The 23505-nt window shown below is 39.9% G+C and overlaps 1 protein-coding gene across 1 annotated transcript in view; it reads right to left on the bottom strand.

Annotated features, from left to right (window-relative positions):
• The window catches only part of LTBP2 (latent transforming growth factor beta binding protein 2), a 3457946-nt gene that overhangs the window by 805481 nt on the left and 2628960 nt on the right, over positions 1-23505 (bottom strand). Inside the window, exon 16 of the mRNA XM_044074624.1 lies at positions 3489-3614. Coding sequence (XP_043930559.1) covers positions 3489-3614 — 126 coding nt within the window. The remainder of the gene's footprint in view (positions 1-3488; positions 3615-23505) is intronic.

Raw genomic sequence — 23505 nt, 5'->3', positions numbered from 1 at the left:
GACAAGCATGCACCAGTGAAAAAAATTAGACACACATGCATCAGCGAAAACATTAGACACACAATGCACATAAAAATCTTCAGGAGGGACAGTAATATGCCATGTTGATTGTAGCCTTCATTCATCAGTTGTACTGGTAAACTAGGCAAGTCACAGTAGTGGTAAAGGAACAATTAATTAGAGGCATTGTGCACATAAACAGTATCAGTGTAAAGGGAGGGCTCATGCTTTCATTGTATCATTGTATTGTGGGCTACGGCAGTAGTGCGGAGAGATTTTTTAAACATAATAAACCAACTTTTGTTCTTATGTATCATATTGTTCTTATATCTCTGAAGTTAAAGCCCAGTGCAGATAGCTACGACCATCCTCGGAGATTTAATACAAGTAGGAAAGAGAAGTGGATTTCTAGGCCTTTCTTCCATATCACTGTCTCACACACACACACACACACACACACACACACACACACACACACACACACACACACACACACACACACACACACACACACACACACACACACACACACACACACACACACACACACACACACACACACACACACACACACACACACACACACACGTGTACTGTACAATTAGTTTTTATTGTAGAAGAGTGCTGCAAACTTGGTACAGAAAGGTTTCTTTTTTTTTTTTTAGCCAGGTGTTTGCTCTTTCCCCATAGTCATGTAAGTGCGGAGTTAGTCTGTTTAAGTAAGGAGCATGTAGGAGCTCCTTCATGGGGATATAGGGGTTTGCCCCCCTGCAAAAACAGTCTTTTTTGTTTTCTGAGTTTTTCACAAAAAATTTTTTTCAGTGTTATCACTTCCTTGACAATGGCCTCAGTGAAATGATATGGGTCCAAGCCTCACCAAATGTTATTATGCACCGCAGTAGGGAAACGTGGTTCTAACAGGATCACCCATCTTTCTTCTACTATACACGTACCTAGTAAAGACAATCTCAGTACTGTGTACGTTTCTCAAGGCAATGCATTGAGAAGAGCATGATGCTGACAGGAAGCAAAAAAGTCATTCTTCCCTTCGTAACTAAGAGAGCAGAATGAAAACTGCGGAAATGTTTTAGCCGTGACCAAGAATAGAACCATATATACTAGCACAATTATTGCAAGTGCATGAAAAGTCAATGTGAGATACATTATCATATCATAAACCAGAATCTTATAAATTCTAATGTTTGCTAATAACAAGGACTCTATTTGCTACATACATTTTAGAATATTTTCCTACAAAATCCACTGAGGTTTGTGTGTGGTTGGGAAAGTACTTTAAGAGCAATGACTGTGTTGTTGTTGTTGTTATTATTATTATTAGTATTATTATATGGCCATTATGATCCTTCAAATGGGTAAGGGGGTTCAGAATGAACAAAGTTTGAATGTCTGGGATGGCACACTTCAAAGAAACAAGGGAACACAGAACCTTGACAATTAATTACTGTATTATTGAAGGATAAGTTGAAGGTGGAGGGAAGGAAGAGTAGATTGTGAGAAGCAGATAACCAAGAAGCATCTGGAAAATCGAATATTCAAGTGTTTTTTAGGGAAACATTTTTTTTTACTCAGAGGGTGGTACAGAATTCAGTAGGAGGAAGACAGGGGGTGGGGGGGTGCACCTGCTGCACAGGATGATATTGGAACAAGGTGGAACACTCAAAATAATATGGACCTTCATTTGCTATCAGCGTAACTTGTACCTCCTGATGAAGGTGTAAGTTGTGGTTACCCTATTACCTCTCAAGAGATCATGCACTTACAGAGTAGGTTTCTAATAGAGCCGAAAAAGGTGGATAAATTAGAGTTGCCAAATGTAACAGAAATAAGAGCATTAGTGAAGCAGATGAATTAAACATGGTGACTGATGGAGCAGAATAAATACAAAGATAAAAGGAATATATAAAAAAATCACCTGGTACTATGAATACATCTAATGCAATAACAGCACAAGTTTAATACAAAAAAGAACCAGAATCAAAAAAAGAGACAAAAGAAATGCATTTGAATAGTCAGAATTGTGAAAAGTAAATAATTCGTCTCAGTAATATAAAATAAACTGAACAAAATGTTGAATGTGTTAAAGTAGTGTACAATGAAACACCTCAGATTACATGTGGTTTATGTTGTTATAACTTCTCAGAATAAAATAATGGAAATAATATTTGTTTTTTTCAGAGGTACAAAGGGCCTCTAATTAAATCCAATAAAACTTTCTTATGTAGAAATGCAGAAAAGAATTACTGGATGACAGATATCCAACCTAGTAAGCCAGAAGAGGGGCACAGTGCTTTGGTACTCAAACAGGGATGACAAATCAGCTCACTTAGTGTATCAGGACCCATCCTAACAGCAGAGGATGCTACGTTACACAACCAGGGAAACCAAACCAATGATAAGGAGGAAGAGGAGAAAGCAGGGTTCCCTCTACACTGGTCCCTGATAAAATGAAAAGTGGGGTACTGCCGCCAAGGGAAAGCAGGAAACGAGCATGGGGATTGTACTGCCGCCAAGGGAAAGCAGGAAACGAGCATGGGGATTGTACTGCCGCCAAGGGAAAGCAGGAAACGAGCATGGGGATTGTACTGCTGCCAAGGGAAAGCAGGAAACGAGCATGGGGATTGGAAGGCAGTTACACTCGGACAAGTTTCTGTCTAAAAGGAAAAGACATGCATCCTTACACTGACTTGGTTGTAGTTTTTTTTATATATTGCATTTCTGCATTATAAAATGGATACAAGGAATAGAATCTGCAATTGGTTAGATAATCACATGACCAAGAAGCCTTCTTCTTTCTAAACTTCATAATTTTAGTTTCAGATTACAGAAAAGGAAACGCTTTTCTAAAGTGGAAGTAATGCAGTCTATAGTCCAGATTAATGAGAATTATGGCAAAGCCTCAAAATGCACTATGTTAATTACATTAACAAAATTAAATAAACTTGTTCCTTGGAGAAAACATTCTGCAGTGCATTACCAATTAAGTACAAACAAAGCGAAATGAAGCATTTAGTTCTGTTAATCACAAATGCAGTTTTATTGCATTAGATTAGATTTGTTATTTGTTGTTTTTGTAGTAAATCATAAATGGATGGTGAACAGGCTAACTGGTTTTAAGCATTAATTCATTTTTCATTATCTGTTTTATCCTTATCAGGGTTGTAAGACAGCCAGCATTTACTGCAGTCCTTGATGAGTACAAAGCAGACCTCAATGCGTTGCCTGTCAATTGCAGTGTTTTTTTTAAACCATGACCTTGGCATTATGTATACAGAAGTAAGGTATACAGGGAAAGTATCTCACACCTGATATACTCCTGTTATTACAGCTGTCCTACCAAGTATTACAATAAAATATTACGAACTGCAAAAGGGTAAAAAGCATTTTTTTCTTTTACAAGAGAAGACTGTGCATCTTACAACATATTACAAAAATGTCTGACCAATGAAGAGGAGGAGGAGGGGTCTTACCGACACATTTGGTCTGCGCAGCATTCAGCCAGTAGCCCGTGTTACAGAAGCAAGTGTAGCCATTATGTAGGCTGACACAGGTGCCTGGTCCACAAATCCCAGGACTGACAGCACACCTGTCGATCTCTGCAAAATAAGCAATGACAATAATTACATCTAGGAACAAAAACATCCAAACTATTGAACTGAAAGGATAAAATCAATAGCACTGCTAGTTGTTCTCATATAAAATGGTCCAAAACTAATAAGTACAGTCGTGTACACTTAGCATAAATGTAGATGTTTGAGTGTATTCACTGTTGCAGTCATTACATTTGGGTTATTCCTGCCAGGGTAGCCCTCAGTCGGCCTGAATACCAGAAGCTTAGTATTTCTGTGTCAGTTGCTGTCCCTTCAGGACTGACGTCAGATCGTCAGTAGTATAACAAAAGGCAGCCGACGCCATTACATCAGTTTTTCTTGCCCTGTCAGGAGCCCCCAAGTGGGAGCCAGGATATGGTGGAAGAACCCCACCAGTAGAAAGTAAATACCAAAAAGTTCCTTGTAAGGAGAGAGAGAGAGAGAGGGAGAGAAAAGGGGGATGGACGGAGGGAAATCAAGACTGCAACAGTGAATACACTCGAACATCTAAATTTATGGTAAGTGTACACAACTGTACTATGTTTTTCATGTTTCACTGTTGCAGTCATTACATTTGGGTTGATTCCCAAAGCTGAAGAAAAAGGGTGGAGGCAGTCAAGAAGACTGGGGTCTGGCTAGGATGGCCTGCAAGACTGCAGTGGCAAAGCCTGCCCTGGATTTGGAGAAGATAGGCAGGTGGTAATGCTTGGTGAAGGTATGAACAGATGTCCATGTTGCAGCTTCCAGGATGTCCCTCTGAAGAAAGCTGCAGAGGTGGATGTTGCTCTGGAAGAGTTTGACTTGACTCCCTTAGGGGAGGTTTCCCGTGTTGTTTGTAGCAGAAATGGATGCAATGTGCTATCCATTTGAAAATGGTTTGTTTGGATATGGCTTTGCCCTCTACTCCTGCAGCAAAGCTGACTAGCAACTGATCAGTCTTTCTAAATGATTTAGTCCTGTCTAGACAGAATCTGAGCTGTCTGTGCACATCTAGAGAGTGCAGTATCCTTTCCCCCTTGTTTTGTGAGTTAGGGAAAAAGTTGGGCAAATGAATGGATTGGCTGAAAGCCATACTGGACATGACTTTTGGCATGAAGGATGGGTTAGTCCTGAGGGAGACCCTGTCAGCATGGAAAATAATGAAGGGCTCTACAGCCATTAGTGCTTGTAGCTCGGATACTCTTCTTGATGAAGTGATGCCCAGAATCAAGGCTGTCTTCCATGAGATAAACTTTAACTTTGCTGAAGTTGCTGGTTCAAAGGGGGAAGGATGAGCTTTTCCAACACAAAGTTTAGGTCCCAAGCTGGGGTAGGTGCTCTTCTGGGTGGCCACAAGTTGCTAGCTCCTCTTAGAAACTGTTTGATGACAGGGTGTGAGAAAAGAGGTTGCTCAATGCTGAAATGACCAGAGATAGCAGAGGCATGAATTTTAATAGAGGAAAAGGATAGACCCCTGTGTAGTAGGTCAGCTAGGTAATCCAGGATGAGAGGTAGGAAGGGTTGTGCCGTATCAGATCCCTTAGCCTGGATCCAGGTGCAAAACCTTTTCCATTTGTCCGCATAAGACTTTCTAGTGCTAGGGCATCTGGGCTCACGTATAACATCTAGAACCTGTTTACTGAGATTGGCAGCTTGTACAGTGGTCAGGGAATAAGCCAGGCTGCCAAATTGAGGGTCTGCAATTGGGGATGCATGAATTCTCCTTCCTTCTGGGTCAGGAGTGTTGGGATCTGAGGGAGATGCCATGGTGGCAGAGGTGACAGGCTGCGCAGCAGTGGGTACCAGTGCTGGTGTGGCCACTCTGGGGCAATCAGGATTGTCCTCAGTTTTTCCTCCTTTATTTTGAGCAGTACCCTGGTAATGAGAGGTAGTGGGAGAAATGCATAGACCAAGAGGTTGACCCACTGGAAGGATAGAACATTCACTTTTCAGGCCCTGCAGTGAGGCTCCCTGGTGCAGAACTTGCTGAGCTGATGGTTGGAGTGGGAATCAAAGAGGTCAACCTTCGGGGTGTCCCATTTCTGAGTTATAAGGGTGAAGGTTCTTTGGTCTAGCTGCCACTTGTGTGGGTCCAGAAGATTTCTGCTTAAGTTGTCTGCCACAGAATTTAGAGAGCCTGGCAGGAATTGTGCTAACAGGTGTAATTGCATAGCTGAGGCTGTGTGCCAAAGGCTCTTGGCGAGCCTGCACAGGGGATAGAAGTAAGTCCCTCCCTGCTTGTTGATATATCAAATCACAGTGGTGTTGTCTTGTTTTGATCACTAGAGCCCCTGGGGAGAGAAGGGGTCTGAAAGCTGTCAATGCATGCTGGACAGCTAATATCTCTTTTTGGTTGAGGCTCCATTGGCCCTGTATGGACCTGCTGTTCAGGTGTGCACCCCAGGCATAGTCTGATGCTTCTGTGGTAAGGGTCTGTGTGGGGTGGTGAGAAGGGTAGTCCCTTGTTGTGGTAGCAAGCTGCTGCCCACCAAAGAAAATCTTTCTTTAGACAAGGTATCATTGGTATGAGAGTTTCCAGGTCTTGAGAGTGTTGACACAAAAGGCTTTTTAGGTACCATTGTAGTCTCCTCATATGGAGTCTGGCATATGGAATGAGAAGAATGCAGGAGGCCATGAATCCCAGAGCTCGCAGGATCTTCCTTGAGGTTAACTGGGTTCTGGTGGCTACTTGAGAGAAATAAGCTGTCAGGTAAGTTTGCTTTTCTGGTGTTAGGAATGTCATCTGGGATGCTGTGTCCAGGCTTTCTCCCAGGAATGTAATTTTTGGGTGGGTACTAGTTTGGATTTCTTTTCATTGATAGTGTACCCTAGGGAGGTCAGTAGGTCCTTCACAAAGGCCAGATGTTTGAGCAGGTTTTCCTGACTCTCTGCCTGAATTGGGCAGTCATCTAAGTATGGGTAAATTTGAATATTTTGTTGCCTGCAAAAAGCAATGGCCGGAGCCAGGCATTTTGTGAAAACTCTGGGAGCAGTAAATAAGACAAAGGGACATGAAGAGATCCTGCCCTGAAATGCAGATATTTCCTGCATGATTCCCTGATAGGAATGTGGAGGTAGGCCTCTTTTAGGTCAAGGGTGGCTAGCCAAGCATCCTTGGAGAGCATGGGTAGCAGCTGCTGGAGAGTGAGCATTTTGAATTTTGGGATCACCAGGAAGGTGTTTAGAATGGATAGATCAAGGATGGGGTGCCAGGTGCCGTCTTTTCTGCGTACCAGGAAGAGCCTGGAGTAGAAACCTTGGCCTATCTGTTCTACAGGAATGTGCTCTATTGCCCTCATAGAGAGCAGGGAAAGGACTTGCTTTTTGGCCTCTGCCCACTGGTTTGGAGGAAGATCTGGGAACCCTTTTGGGGTTGGTAGAGTGTGGAAAGAAAATTTGTATCCCTGGGGCACTATGTTGAGGACCCAGTGGTCGTTGGTAATGGTGGCCCAGGTGCTTGCATGGAAGGAGAGTTTTCCTCCCAGGGGCAAGTGCAGGTGGGAGGGGGTGGAAGTGTAGAGTCATTGTGAGTTCTTACTATGAGGGGGTGGCTTTGCACTCCCTGGTTTAGAAGTGGAGGTACTCCACTGTTTTGATCTCTGCATTCCTTGTGACTGTTGTCTGGGAGGTCTTCTTCCCCGGGGTCTGGGCTGAACTGACCAGGAAAGGACCAGTGCTTGGAGGGGCAATGCCTGCTGAACCTGGGTGGGTAGACCTGCAGGAAATCCTTAACTGTCTGCATAGATTTAGCTTTTTCTTCCATCTTTTTAAGACCTCCGCGACCTTAGTACCAAATAAGTTATCTTTGTGCAAGGGTGCATCCAATAGTTTATATTTGACATGGTCTGGCAAGGGCTGCTCCTTAAGCCAAGCATGCCTTCTGAGGACAGATCTGGTGACTGCTGCCCTGCAAGATGCTTCTAGGGCATCAAAACCATAGTGTAAGGTGTGCTTAGTTACTTGGTTTGCAGAATGCATTGACTCTTGTAACTCTCTTCTTTCTGCACAAGCAGGAAAAGTTGACATTTTTTATTTGAGTTCCATGGTATTCTGCTGAAATTTTAGCATATGGAACTGACAATTTAGTGCTCTAATAGCAAGAGTAGCAGAGGCGTATACTTTTTTACCCCATCTGTCTAATGCTCGGGAATCCCTATCTGAGGGGGTGGGAGTCTTAGCAGAAGTTGCTTTAATTCCTTTAGGCCCTTGAGAAATTACCTCAGGGTCAGCAATAGGAGATAACCTCTGGGTCAGTAGTAGGAGATAACCTCGGTGTCAGCAGTAGGAGATGACCTCATGGTCAGCAGTAGGAGATAACCTCAGGGTCAGCAGTAGGAGATGACCTCATGGTCAGCAGTAGGAGATAACCTCAGGGTCAGCAGTAGGTAATAACCTCAGGGTCAGCAGTAGGAGATAACCTCAGGGTCAGCAGTAGGATTTTTTAAAAGGAATTTGTGTGAGTCAGGGACTCTGTAATACCTGTCAGGTTTCCTGGGAGCAGGAGGGAGGGTGTCAGGAGTCAAACTAGATTCCATGAAAACATCATTCACAACATCCAGGACAGGAGGAATGGCCAAGGGTCTGTGCTGTGGAAGATCTAAGAATTCCCTGAGTCTCTTTTTAGACTGAGGGTAGTCCTGACATTTCCATTGGAAATGCTCCCTTAAGGTATAAAGGGTTTCCCCAAAGGAAAAATCTTCAGGTGGAGAGGCTGAAGGAATGGATTCCTCTGCATCAGAATACTCATAAGCAGAGAGGGGTTGCATGTCTTCATATACAGAGGCATCAGAGTCATCGGACTCCTATTCAGATAAAACTACTGGGGACAAATCTCTTTTTCTTTTGGAAGGGGTAGCTTGGCTTCCCCTGATCAGCATGATAAGGTCTTCTGCCATTTTAAGCATTTGAGACTGAGGCAGGTGCCTGAGATGGAGCCGTCGGTTTCTTGGGTGTGGTTCATACTCTGGGCCTTAGAAAAATGGTAGTTTTTGAAAGAACAGTAGACGAGAAAGAAGTCGTCGGTTTGTGTCGAGAATCAGTAGTGCGAAGTACTTCCTTGGAATCTTGTGCCTGCTCAGCGGCTCTGGACCCTCTAAGGTAGAGACAACCACAGGATCCTTAGTTGATGAAGAGTTTTGTGGCATACCAGACTCCGAAAGGGTCTCAGTAGTGGCCTGTGAATCCACAGAAGCAGGCATCAGGGGCTGTGAAAGCACCTCAATGAGGACCAGAGAACTGATGACTAGCTTAACGTAAGCATCGCCGGTATGTTTGGACCTGTACAGTCTGTCTCTGTCTTTATCCTTAGGTTTTTTTGGAAGATCTGCTGTCAGATGGCTTACCAAAGTCATATCGGAAATCGAGGACTGAGAGTGAAAATATCTAGCTACAATAAAGGCCCAATGATGTATATTTCTGGCATTGAACAAAGCACAAACGTGACAGCAGGGGACATCGTGGTCCGGGTCTAAGCAAGTGACACAGTAAGAATGAAAGTCTCAGTGTGGTATTTGCTTTCCACAGGCGAGACAATTGTTAACTTTTTCTGACATCGGTTAGAGCAAGAAAAAAGAATCCCCAATGGGGTACTTAGCTTTGGAAGACTTCAACTTCAATTTAGAAAGCGGAAACTCAGGTAGCGGCTGACCAGCACTCATGCAAACTGCTTCTGTGTGAAGAAAGACTGAATTTATGGCGTTGGCTGCCTTACTTTATACTACTGATGACCTGACATCAGTCCTGAAGCGATAGCAATCGACAGAGAAATACTAAGCCTCTGGTATTTGGGCTGACTGAGGGCTACCCTGGCAGGAATGACCCAAATGTGATGACTGCAACAGTGAAACATGAAGAACATCTGTCTTTATATGGAGAGCAAGAAAATGCATATATAGAAAGGTTAATACTCAGGTTATAGTAAATTATCAGAGAAAGCTGAAACAATATAGTCGTTGATCAAAAGCTATCTAAAAGTAAGCAATTTAATTTTTTCGTACGTATGTTCACTGTAATCAATAATATAACAGCAGTGATGCCCCTTTATTTGCTTGATTAAATAAAAAACCCAAGATGCTCTTAGCTGCAACTTTGCCCTAACCTAACCAGGCATCAACTACACTGAAATACTGTGAATATCCAGAGGCAAGGAAAGATGACCATCGTAATTTTAAGTCTTCTGTTAGTAAATGTGACACCAACATTCCATCAAACACTACTATGCACACCTGCCCCTCACAAACAATATGATAAAGGCTGACACTAACATTCCATCACACAACACTACTGTGCACACCTGCCCCTCACAAACAATATGATAAAGGCTGACACCAACATTCCATCACACACTACTGTGCACACCTACCCCTCACAAACAATATGATAAAGGCTGACACCAACATTTCATCACACAACACTACTGTGCACACCTGCCCCTCACAAACAATATAATAAAGGCTGACACCAACATTCCATCACACAACACTACTGTGCACACCTGCCCCTTGCAAACAGTATGATAAAGGCTGACACCAACATTCTATTACACAACACTACTGTGCATAGCTGCCCCTCACAAACAATATGATAAAGGCTGACACCAACATTCCATCACACAATACTACTGTGCACACCTGTCCCTCACAAACAATATGATAAAGGCTGACACCAACATTCCATCACACAACACTACTGTGCACACCTGCCCCTCACAAACAATATGATAAAGGCTGACACCAACATTCCATCACACAACACCACTGTGCACATCTGCCCCTCATAAACAACATGATAAAGGCTGACACCAACATTCCATCACACAACACTACTGTGCACACCTGCCCCTCACAAACAATATGATAAAGGCTGAAAACTACATTCCATCACACAACACCACTCTGCACACCTGCCCATCACAAATAATATGATAAAGGCTGACACCAACATTCCATCACACAACACCACTCTGCACACCTGCCCCTCACAAACAATATGATTAAGGCTGACACCAACATTCCATCACACAACACTACTGTGCACACCTGCCCCTCACAAACAATATGATAAAGGCTGATACCAACATTCCATCACACAACACTACTGTACACACCTGCCCCTCACAAACAATATGATAAAGGCTGACACCAACATTCCATCACACAACACTACTGTGCACACCTGCCCTTTACAAACAATATGATAAAGGCTGACACCAACATTCCATCACACAACACTACTGTGCACACCTGCCCCTCACAAATACATCACACAACACTACTGTGCACACCTGCCCCTCACAAATAATATGATAAAGGCATCCTAAACCATTTCTGCAGTCAAATTCAGGCTGAAGGAATTTTAATGTTACTTTACAATTGATACTTTATGAAAATCAAATGCCTCAAAACCTCTCTGGCAAATAAAGCATGACATATATTATATGTGGTACTCCAAAGGTTAAATAAAGTTATTTTTAAACATTTTGTAGGACTATACATTAGGCAATGTAAATTGCATGTCTATAGTAAAGATAAACTGTTGAAAGGCACTAAAAGAAAATAAACATTTGTTAATGCAGAATGTTGGTTTGCACAGAAACCGAATGAGACCATAACAGTTGGGAGTATGTGGCCAAAAATGATAATGGGGAAGCAACATGTAGCATTCTACTTTTTATCAAAATACACAGCTTTTATGTGTACTATTAAAAGCACTATGGAATATCTTAGATTGGCTTTACAAGCATAATAATCACAGAGAAGAAACACATAGCATTCTGATCTTAAAAAGTCATTCATGCTGCTTTAACAAAAGCTCTTACATAAATACTAGAAATTAGATAAAAATGAGTTTATGTGTAAGATATAACATTCTTGTACTGTAATTTATGATTTACGGCAACAATATACATTATTATGTTTTTGATAAACACATACACACTGCTTTGCATTACTGATTAAAGATGTGTTGTCAAAATGATAACATGGAGGCAATATTTGGCATTTTGTCATGAAAAATTCATTTCTTAAACTTATATTTGCATGACGGAAGTAAAGCAACCTTCACCTATTGTACTTTACATACCTAGCCTGAAGTTACAGACCTTTCAACTTTTACCTCCGGAGATATGTATAAAGCAAAAAATAAATAATAAATAAATAAATACATAAATAAATAAATAATAAGGGATGGTATTATTATTAACTTAGAACTTCTCAAAATAATTTCCAATTTTAAGTGGGATGGAGAAACTGTGTGAGAAAAACGTAAGAATTTCTAGCCAAAATCTAGATAGTGGACAGGTATGGATCACATTAATAGAGTTCAGCATTCTGGAAAAGTCAAGGTAAACCAGCAAAGCAAAAAAAAAAAATGTGATTGTGGGGAAGCCATATAAAGCATTTCCTTTTGATAAACATGTAAGTTACTCTGCTCTTATGGCACTATCACCAGAAAAAAATTATCTGAGACAAGCTGAAACATTCTAATTTTGCAGTTTGGGCGAAGTATGTCACATGATAATATTGGACACTATTCAAGAAATTCTTGTGGATATTATAGGGAATTTTAAGACAGAAGAATGCATACTTACTGTAAAAAGATCATCGTAATCTGAGACTAACTATTACTTTATAAACTCAGTGATTACTACATATGAAACAACTACATTTTCAGTGTTTCTCATGAAGCTCAAAGCAGTAAAATATCATTAAAACCACTCATGGCAGAGAGGCAAAATAGGATCTTCTTATGAATTTCTTCTTCAGCTTAAACCTAAGAGCTTACAGTAAGCAAAATATGTATATATTTGGTTTGCAATATATCAGACTCTAACTGAAATCATATGCAGGTCTTCTAGTGACAAATGATGGGGTAAAGTGTTCTTAGGATTCATTTCAGGGAATGCCGAAAATCTTCAAAAGTTCTGTTACAGAGTGGCAATTTGATTTGTTTAAATTCAGCTTTAAAATTCTTGCTTTTGAGTTTATGTATAAATCCTACTGTACTATTTCACTTTGTGAAACTTAGTGAACAGGTTTTATATATTTTTTGTGAGGTAACTTTACAAATCCATGTTCTATGCAATGACAATTGAGAATAAACAAAGGCTCTTTTAACTTGTTTCAGTGCTGCAGCTTTACAGTACTTAACTTACCTCTTTTGATTCTGTGTTAAAAGTAGTCCAAATTGGAACTTTAGTGAAGATGGCTAGTCACTGAGATTAAGTTGATGATACACATTTGTGTTCTAAAACTGTCAAAATCTATAATTTGCTACTTCATTCATGGCTATGTAGTGAATGGTTCTTACAGTCCATTGTTACTTTTGAATAAATACTGGGCCAGATTCAATAAAGCCTACACTAAGTGTGCACTATGTGTACACCATTCTGAGTGAACAGACAACACAGACATAACTCACACTTTCTTCCTCCTAATTTTAGTTTTCCGACTGATATTCTTGCAGCTTTAAATATTGACAGGAATTAATAAAGGTTACATCAAACTGTAGACTACATGTACACTTAATGTAATCTTTCTGAGTGACTAGAAAGCACAAAAAATGTGATAAGAATTTTATTGAATACATACCATGTACACTTAGTGTAGGCTTTATTGAATCCAGCCATTTTAATATTGTTGTTGGTAGTTTAAATATAAAAATATGACATTACTGAATGGTGCTCTTTATTATTAAGTATTTCAGAAGCTCAAGTCAGTTTTGCTAATAACTTTTTTTATAAACCATGACATCAAATTCTACATAAGATGTGATCTACAAACGCTTTCTGATTTGAGGCTGCTGTTACTATCACATTATGTTCATAGTTTTAGGACATTAAAATTTTGCCAAAATTCAATTTGTATGGACTCGTAGTAAATGGTAAAATTTTAGTAAAGAATTACTCACTGGAGCCAGTTTTCAATACAATGTTTGGTTTTATTATTAAAAAGATATACTTCATAAAGAAGTCATGTGAAACTTAAAGCAACTCAGAGCAGTCAATCTTGGTTCCAAAGCAAATCTAGCTTACTATAAAAACTGTCCAAACTTTAAACATTTTGCAGGTTATATACAAGTCCAATCTGGAAAAAAAAAATCAGTTTATATAGTATTTATAGCGATGTGTACTGACAAGCCTTCACTAAAAGCTGGTCACTGAAAATAGTACTTCTATTTCTAAAGGTCATTCCACAGTATGGGTAACTCTATACACAAAGGGGCAATCCACAGTTAGTGGAAACAAAATTTGTCCTTTGAGCAACACAGTGCTTGTTTTTCTCAACTTCCAGGAACATCTCCTCCACAGTACGCATACACTTCTATGACTCTTCTTTATGACTGTCTCTTAAGCCATTGGTTGGAGCATGATATCTACCTTCTTCACGTCTCCATATGTCATCATTTGCAGCTGTTCCTTACTGAGACTTACCTGCTGCACTCTTAGTCTTAAATACTCAGGACTCTCTATGCCTACCAGCTTCAGTTATGCCCAAACTAATATGCCTTGTTGAGATGTGTGATGCGAGTTAATATATATAAATTATTAAGTATAAATGGACCTTTTAAACTTCTTATAATGCAAAACTCTTTGGAGAATTGTTCTAGTGTAAATGACTTCTCAGTATTGTTTTACTTTGTAGCTTTATAAATATTTAGTTTTTAAATAAGTATACATTACAAAATACTTCTAGTTCTGGATAAATTTTAACTTATTTTTATTTTATTTATTTGTTAACCGGATAGGCGCACTGGATACAAGTGTCCATTTTTAGGAGTGACCTGGGAGCAGTGTCTGGTTAAGTGACTTGCTGAGAACCACGCAGAGTCATACTGAGAATGAGGAACTCAAACTCTAAACACAGTTCCTGCACTGAAGGAATAAAACAATAGACTATAGGAACCATCTCATTAACATTTCATAATCTTAATCCTCTGTGCTAACTGCTAGACTATTTATAGTATGTTTAAACCTTGTTTATCATTTTACTTTTATTTCTATGAGTGATAGTTTAGAGTCATTGTCTATTTGTTAATACATAGTAAAGTCAGTCCTAAACAAATACTTTGTAACTAGATACATCAGAAGTGTTAAGGACGGAGTGAACAGAGGTTTACATCAAACTTCAGACCTTCCACTACTGCATTTAAATGTTAACGCTGTGATCTCTCTTACGGAAAATATGCACTCTATTCTCAAGTGCCTGTTTCTGAATGGATTTACAGTGCATTGACTGAACCAAACTTCAATAATAAAACGTTTAAATATGTAAAGTTTATGCTCAATTATCAGCCGTGGTGCAGCGGTAGCATTGTTGCCTCACAGCAAGAGGTTCTCCCGTTCGATTCTCGGCTGGAGTGCGGGGAGTGCCGTCTGTGTGGAGTCTGCATGTCCTCCCTGCGGTTGGGTGGGCATTCAAAAGACATGCGTAAATGGGCGTGCCTTCGCTGAAGGTTGAATGTCGAGCTGGCACCTCAGCGTTCGTCAAAATCTACTGCCAATCATTAGCGGACCGGAGTTCCGCTGTGGCGACCCCTAACCGGGAAAAGTCGAAAGACAACAACATGCCCAATTATTTTTCAGTATTTTGATAAACTGAGGGTAAGTCTTACTCTAGTGTTTCAATGCATCCACTGAAACATAGGGTCTTAGGTTCATAGGTAGGTACTAGGCTATCTGCCCGAAGGCATTTATAAGCCTAGCCGGAATGTGCTGGCTTTCGCCACTCCCTTAGATTAGTTCCCTGTGCCTCTGTCCAGCAGAGCCATTGAACTGATCCCCAGGGTAAACTTTCTGTTTCCCATCCACTCGTATAGGTTAAATAAACAACCATGCAGGTCTTGAACCCAGGACCCTATACACCATAGTTGCAGTAGTTAACCAGCAAGCCATCACAGAAGTTACAGCTCATTATTATTGTTTTAGCATATTGAGAAAAACAACAATTGTGGCGTTAAATAAACTGCATTTTAGCATACATATTTTGTTTTAAACCTCAACTTGTTCTCTGAGTATGTATGTGTACGTGTGTGTGTGTGTGTGTGTGTGTGTGTGTGTGTGTGTGTGTATATATATATATATATATATATATGTGTGTGTGTGTGTGTGTGTGTGTGTGTGTATATATATATATATATATATATATATACATATAAAGGAGATACAATAAGATTTTCAAAACGCTATATCTGATTCTACCATGTAGGACCACCTCTGACATTAGATCACGGCAGACAGATCGGAGTAAGTACAATCCATTGCAGACTATAATGGCAATCAACAATATCTTATTGGTTTTTTTTTTTTGCAAGAATATCCTCTGGACAAAAGCGGCCAGAGGCACAGTGACATACTGAGAATGTACTAGGGATTAAGACCCGCAGGTCTGAAGGTGTCCAGCACACCACTGGGAAAAAACAGAGGACAAGTACAAGTAGCCTTTGAGGTCATGACACGGACTGATTAAGCCCAAGATGATGTCAATCTTCTGAGGCGCTCAGAAACAAAAGGAAGGACTGACTTTGCTAACAGATTTACACAAACGGAACTTGCAATGTAGCAGAAGGTATATGCTGTTGTTCACATTTTCAGACTCTAAATAGATTCAAACTTTGTGCATTTTTTCTTTCAAACTTGAAGGAGCTCGTCCAAGCTTTTAAAACTTTACCTACTTTAAGTGTTTATCAGTTTAATATTTTTTCACCAGTGGTACAAAATTCAATCATTCATATAAATCACAAAGTGGTGGATTTTAAACATTTCCTGGTTTTTACGAGTTCTCATAGATTAACATCTCATTACATTTGTACAAAAATGGATTACTTCTAAGTTAAATACCGGTGATAAATATAATTATGTCAACTTTAACTGAAACATTGAGATTAATACAATATTATAGCAGAGACCGCCAAGCTTTGAAAAAATGTGGGATTTTTTTCAAAAGGATTTAACAATTTTGTCTACATGCAGCTACTATTTAAAACTTTTATCCAGTTACAATTGCTATTGTTTCCCTTAAATGAACAGAAGCCTAAATATTTTACTTTGATTGCTAAATGGGAAAGTATCTGCATTTTTATGAAGTGCTACCCTTTTTATATACTTTTGTATAATTGGGTTTCAGTACTTCACAATAGTTATAATACACATTCAAACTTGGCAGTCTATGTCCTATTTCAGAATTAAACTCTAGTGTGTGTAGTCATGAAGAAGCAGATATTCTGAACAGCTTTTAGTTTTATAAATATGTAACCCCTTTTTGGAACTTCTTACTGGCAATTTTGTAAAATTTAAACTTAGCATAAAACTGAATTTGTATCGACTTACACTGGGTGCTCTGAGAGTTTTTTATGATTAAAATAGTTTCTGATTTAACCCTTACTGGTTGAAGTTACATGTGACTCCAGTGAAACATTATGGGAACTGAATGAAAAAAGAATATAGAGTTTGAATCGATATCCACAGCTATAGGATGTAGGTCCAATCAGTACATTTTATAGCTGTGAATGTTAGTTAAACATTTTAGAACATTAGTGGGAGTTTCACTGTCTGAATATATGTATTTAAATGTGCTGAACTGGTGGTTCGCTCAGTTTTTTGGTTTTGCACACCTAAATACTTTTTAATAGTTTCTTGCACAAATGTGGTTGCTTCTCACTCTTTTTGAACAATACACCCACTAAAACCCTCAGATACGGTTACACATTATGATTCAAAGAGGGCAAGCTATCTGGTACTGATATACCTCAGTTACTTCCACGTTCTACCTTCCCCAGCTCCAATTACATGGAGCAAAGAAGGAAAAAACAAAACACAATAACATGCTCCGTAAAACTGTAATCTTTCAGTGAAACCAAGATTCTAGGAAATGCATTTTTGTGGCATATGGAGCAAAGAAACAGAACTCCAGAAATTACATTTCATCAGCATGTAGAACTTCCAAATTAATCAAATACTTAAATATTTACTTGCAGAATGAAAATACGCTGGTTGATACTATTAAAATATACTCTCGTACGTCTATTATTTATAACAAAAATTGAGAACCTATTTCTGATATTATACTTGTATTTAAATGCAGTACGGCTCCTGTATATACACAAATGTTCATCCTAACTATTTTTTCTTTGCCTTCTTTATTATTTATTTATTTGTTTGTTTGTTTATTTATTTATGTTTGTTTACTGGGAAATTCCGACTGGACACAGGTCCTTTTTCATCAGATGCCTGGGGAGAAAAGCTCCACATGCACAAATTGAGTTACAGCATTGATCATGACATACAGTAAATGACAGAGTAACTTATACAAAGTAACATACATTTAAGACATACGATACATAGTAATAACACTGATTAAAAAACATGCCTTAACACAGGAATTGCTTTTATTACAGTTTGGAGGATACAGAGTAAATAGAACTTATTGCAATTACGTTGTAGAGGCAGTATTACTAAGGTTCATAGGTGTGCACTAGGCTAATGGCCCTGCAGCCCCCACAAGCTCAGTCCACAGAAGCCCCCAGCATTGTGCCACCAGATGCTAGCTCTCAGTGCCTCTATCAAGTAGAGCCACTGAAGTGATCCCCGGGGTGAACTTTCTATTTCCCATCCACTCATCAAGATTTCTCTTGAAGAGGGCTAGTGAGGTGCTCTGCTTGACATGTATGGGAAGTCTATTCCACAGCATGGGCCATCTTTGGGTTATGAACCTGTTCCTCCAGCATGTTCTGTTGATTGTGGTAATGAGGTTGAGGTCTCTGGAGCATGTGGTGCAGAGGGATTGGGATTTCTTTAGATGTAGCATTTCTAACAGAGCTGGGTTAGACATGGCTTTGTATGTTAAGCAGAGATCGCCTCTTAGTAGATGATATGAGACAGAGAATAGCTGGAGTTTTTTGAGTCTGTCCATGTAGGACATGTGTTTAAGGCCTAGGATCCTCTTCATGAGATACTTCTGTGGCCTTTCCTGCTGTTGCATATGTCTAGTGAGGTACATGCCAAATGGGGCATTATACTTGATGATTGGCCTAATGAGTGAAGAGTGGAGAGAGTTGATGACCTCTTTCTTCCTGGATGCAAAACCCTTGGCAATGAGATGTGCCACATAGAAGGACTTTCTGACCACAGTGGCAATGTGGTGGTCAAAGGAGAGGTTGCTGTCAACCTGTGTCCCTAGATCTCTTATAATGCCTTCAGTGTTCAGTGGGCTCCCATCAATGTAGTAATTAGTGGGAACTGAGTTTTTCCCAAAGGGGATGACAACGCATTTTTTGGCATTAAGCTTAAAGTCATGGTTTTGACACCAGTCATTGGTCTCAGTGAGGCCTTTATGTATGATTTCTACATCACTTGATGAGTTAATAATGACTCCCAGCTTGCAGTCATCTGTGGACTTGGTCATCCAGAGTCCCTTCCTGTTGGCCTGGACTTCTGAGAAGTAGATGCCAAACAGGAGAGGACCCAGGAATGATCCCTCCACTCGTGATTGGTTGGCAGTCTGATTTGGAGTCTGCAACTTTCACACTGTGGGTTCTATCTGTGAACCAATTTGCAACCCACCTACTGATATAGGGGTTGATGCCTTAGTTTGGTGAGTTTATCAATAATTCATAGCTGGGCAATGGTATCAAAGGCCTTGGCCAGATCAAGGTAGGCTGCATGAACTGCCTTGCCCTCATCCACAGCTCTGGTGACTGACTCAAAGAATAAACCAGGTTGAGCAGGCATGACCTACCTTTCACAAAATCAAAATGAGTGGGATCTAGAGTTTGGAGATTCCCTATATCCTTGTTAATTAGGTCCATGATGATGCGCTCCATAGCCTTACATATCAGACTCATTAGGCTAATGGGGCGATAATTCCCAGGGTCTGTAGTCGCTCCCCCTTTATGGAAAGGGATGACTGTAGCAGTGTGCCATTCAGTAGGGACAAAGCCTGAGGTGAGGCTGTGATTAAACAGGGTGCACAGATGACATTTCTTTAGTTGTGTAGTTTGTATACAGATTGTAGTGTTATTTTTGGTTTGGAAAATAAATATTCAAAAAATCATACAAATAAAGATTACTAGTGATAGCAATTGTTCTTTTGTATGTGTCTTAAAAGCTTTTTTGGATCTGAGTTTTAACAGACTGTATGACATTACTGCATTGAATGATTGGTTGCAGGAGGAAATCAGTGAAACTCTTCTACCTTTGAAACCAAGAGCTGTGGTCAGGAAACTCGTGACTTATTTATTGAGTGTGGAGGAGCAGTAGGTCACAGTTATTACTGTCTGATGTGGGCAGGAAGGAATCAGGATCTCTGTCTGCCAGAATCCTGCATGGTTTCCAATGGTGAGGTTTATCCCAAAAATCTGTAAAACATCTGCTTGCATGCATTAATTGACCTGGGTCAGCAATTTTGGGCTGGGACCACAGCCATTGCATTCTGTGAATATATTAAAATGTTTTCAGTAAAAGAAGCAGTACTCATCACTTTCAGAGACAAATAACTTAAAAATTAAAATACTGTGAACATTATGCTGTTCAAGAAAACTTTGTCTCAACACAAATGTTTTAATAACAAAGAAAAAAAGACTTTTTTAAATGTTTTAACCAATTAAAGGGGGCATCTTTATAGTGATAAAGCTCATTGGGAACTACAAGAAGAAATTGCTTAGCAATAACTTGTCTTTGTTATTACTATTATTATTTTTTATTTACATTTTTTGACTGGGCTAATGTCTTTAGGCCAGCAGCTTGTTTTCAAGGGAGACCTGATGTGGTATTCATACTGACTAGGGGGTGTTTAAACAGAGGACTGGAAAACTTCATCTAGTCGATTCGATAAATGGGTCAACCTGAGCTACCACTAACTGCTGCAGATTGCACATTGTATAATGTTTCATCAGACAGAAGGCACAAGCAAGAGTATAGTACCAGCCGTATGCTGGACTGCAGTGTTAGAAACAGAAAAATGAAGCTAACTGACTGGTGTTGGAATAGAACCCACTGCCTTCCGTTCTTCCTGCATCAAAGGGGAGTGTGCTACCTCTGAAGATGGACATTGTTTTCTACTGTTTGGTGACAGAGCAAAAAAAAAATACATTTTATATATATATATATATATATATATATATATATATATATATATATATAATTATATACATATACATATCTAGGTATAGATATGTATATGCATCTGTCTATATATATATATATATATATATATAGAGAGAGAGAGAGAGAGAGAGAAAGAGAAAGATATAGATAGATAGAAAATCAAATAGTAAATAGGTTATACAAACAAGCAACTCAGTAAAAAATGCAAGAAAGACCCAGCCAAGACTTAAAAGTCACTAAGTAATGCCTTAAATCTACCGTAGTGTAGCCACTTGGGATACATGCAAATGACCCCTTAAGGACATACCAGTGTTTCAGCTACATGGCTTATGAATGTCATGACTTTTTACTTTTTAAGTCTGTATGGGAACATTCAAGACAATAAAACCTAGCTGTAGATGTACTATGACCTCTTCAATACAGCATAAAGGATAGTTTGGCCATGCTTTAGCAATACAAGGCTTTAAACCCAGCAGATGTCCAGTCTGCATGTCTATAGCCAATGGGCTTGAAAGTGGTATCACAAGGCAAATCAGAAAGGTTTAACTGTGCTCTGAGTATGGTCTGATGGGTGTATCTGCCAAATGCATAACACCCTTTCAGCCCAACAATCATTTACCCTTGTGTCCCCCCCGTCAACACACCTTCCCTAAACCCTTCTAAGTAGTGAATATCTAATGTCAACAAGTACAACAGCAAGCAAAAGCAGACCTGCTTGAACAAACTTACTTATAAACATAGTACTTCCCTTGTATAAGCAGAGCTTCGCTTTGCCTTTATAATTACTCTCACTACAGATTTTGCAGGTTCAGTTGCCCTCCTGTGTGTTCTTCTCTTGTGCGATGACTCTCTACTTATCCTTATGCTTACACTTGTGTGTTCTTCTCTTGTGTGATGGCTCTCTCTACTTATCCTCGTGCTTACACTTATGTGTTCTTCTCTTGTGCGATGGCTCTCTCTACTTATCCTCATGCTTACACTTGTGTGTTCTTCTCTTGTGCGATGACTCTCTCTACTTATCCTCGTGCTTACACTTATGTGTTCTTCTCTTGTGTGATGGCTCTCTCTACTTATCCTCGTGCTTACACTTGTGTGTTCTTCTCTTGTGCGATGACTCTCTCTACTTATCCTCGTGCTTACACTTGTGTGTTCTTCTCTTGTGCGATGACTCTCTCTACTTATCCTTATGCTTACACTTGTGTGTTCTTCTCTTGTGCGATGGCTCTCTCTACTTATCCTCGTGCTTACACTTGTGTTCTTCTCTTGTGTGATGGCTCTCTCTACTTATCCTCGTGCTTACACTTGTGTGTTCTTTTGTTGTGCGATGGCTCTCTCTACTTATCCTCGTGCTTACACTTGTGTGTTCTTCTGTTGTGTGATGGCTCTCTCTACTTATCCTCGTGCTTACACTTGTGTGTTCTTCTCTTGTGCGATGGCTCTCTCTACTTATCCTCGTGCTTACACTTGTGTGTTCTTTTGTTGTGCGATGGCTCTCTCTGCTTATCCTCGTGCTTACACTTGTGTGTTCTTTTGTTGTGCGATGGCTCTCTCTACTTATCCTTATGCTTACACTTGTGTGTTCTTCTCTTGTGCGATGACTCTCTCTACTTATCCTCATGCTTACACTTGTGTGTTCTTCTCTTGTGCGATGACTCTCTCTACTTATCCTCGTGCTTACACTTATGTGTTCTTCTCTTGTGTGATGGCTCTCTCTACTTATCCTCGTGCTTACACTTGTGTGTTCTTCTCTTGTGCGATGGCTCTCTCTACTTATCCTCGTGCTTACACTTGTGTGTTCTTCTCTTGTGCGATGACTCTCTCTACTTATCCTTATGCTTACACTTGTGTGTTCTTCTCTTGTGCGATGGCTCTCTCTACTTATCCTCATGCTTACACTTGTGTGTTCTTCTCTTGTGTGATGGCTCTCTCTACTTATCCTCATGCTTACACTTGTGTGTTCTTCTGTTGTGTGATGGCTCTCTCTACTTATCCTCGTGCTTACACTTGTGTGTTCTTCTGTTGTGCGATGGCTCTCTCTACTTATCCTCGTGCTTACACTTGTGTGTTCTTCTCTTGTGCGATGGCTCTCTCTACTTATCCTCGTGCTTACACTTGTGTGTTCTTCTCTTCTGCGATGGCTCTCTCTGCTTATCCTCGTGCTTACACTGTGCAAATTCTACTGGCTGGAAGTGAGATTCTTATGCTAATTATGGGCCAACTCATTTTTGTTTTTAAATCTCTCATTTGTCACAATGAGAAACCTGCTAAACATTACCTTCAATTGTCCTTGATTCTGTGCACACCCCTAGGTCTCTATGGGCACTACTGTATATGTGAGGTCTGCACCATGCCCCTGGGAGGTGGACCTGTACTTTCACATATAACCTCATGGAAATTGAGTCACTGCAGTGCTAACTTTCTTAACAGCATAAACAGAAAACTGCAATTAGGGTTATAGAGAACAGGCAAGAGGGGGCTGGAATTTATTGGAGAAAACTGGCAAAGGAACCAAGGTACTGGGAACAAATAATTACAGAGAGAAAGATAATAGAATGAAAAGAGTTCATTTGCATGCTAGAGATTACCTTCCCTCTCAAAGGTTATTATTAGACTATAGACAAAGAAAAAGAAGTAGCGGGATCCTAAGTGAAAGACCAGCGCTGGTAGAGTTTTTAATAGAATCGAGAACAGAAGCTGCTGTTATAAAAGGGATAATTAGTTGGGCATATAAAGTACTGCATGATAACTACAGGAATCAGTTAGAGGAGGTTAGAAAGAATTGAGAAGAGCAATTTAATAAGCAATTCACAAAGAAACAAC

This window comes from Protopterus annectens, chromosome 6.part0 (assembly GCF_019279795.1).
Source record: "Protopterus annectens isolate FY-2018-M chromosome 6.part0, PAN1.0, whole genome shotgun sequence".
Classification (NCBI taxonomy): Eukaryota; Metazoa; Chordata; order Ceratodontiformes; family Protopteridae; genus Protopterus; species Protopterus annectens.
The sequence above is the reverse complement of the archived record's forward strand: the minus strand, read 5'-3'. Positions and strand labels throughout refer to the sequence as shown.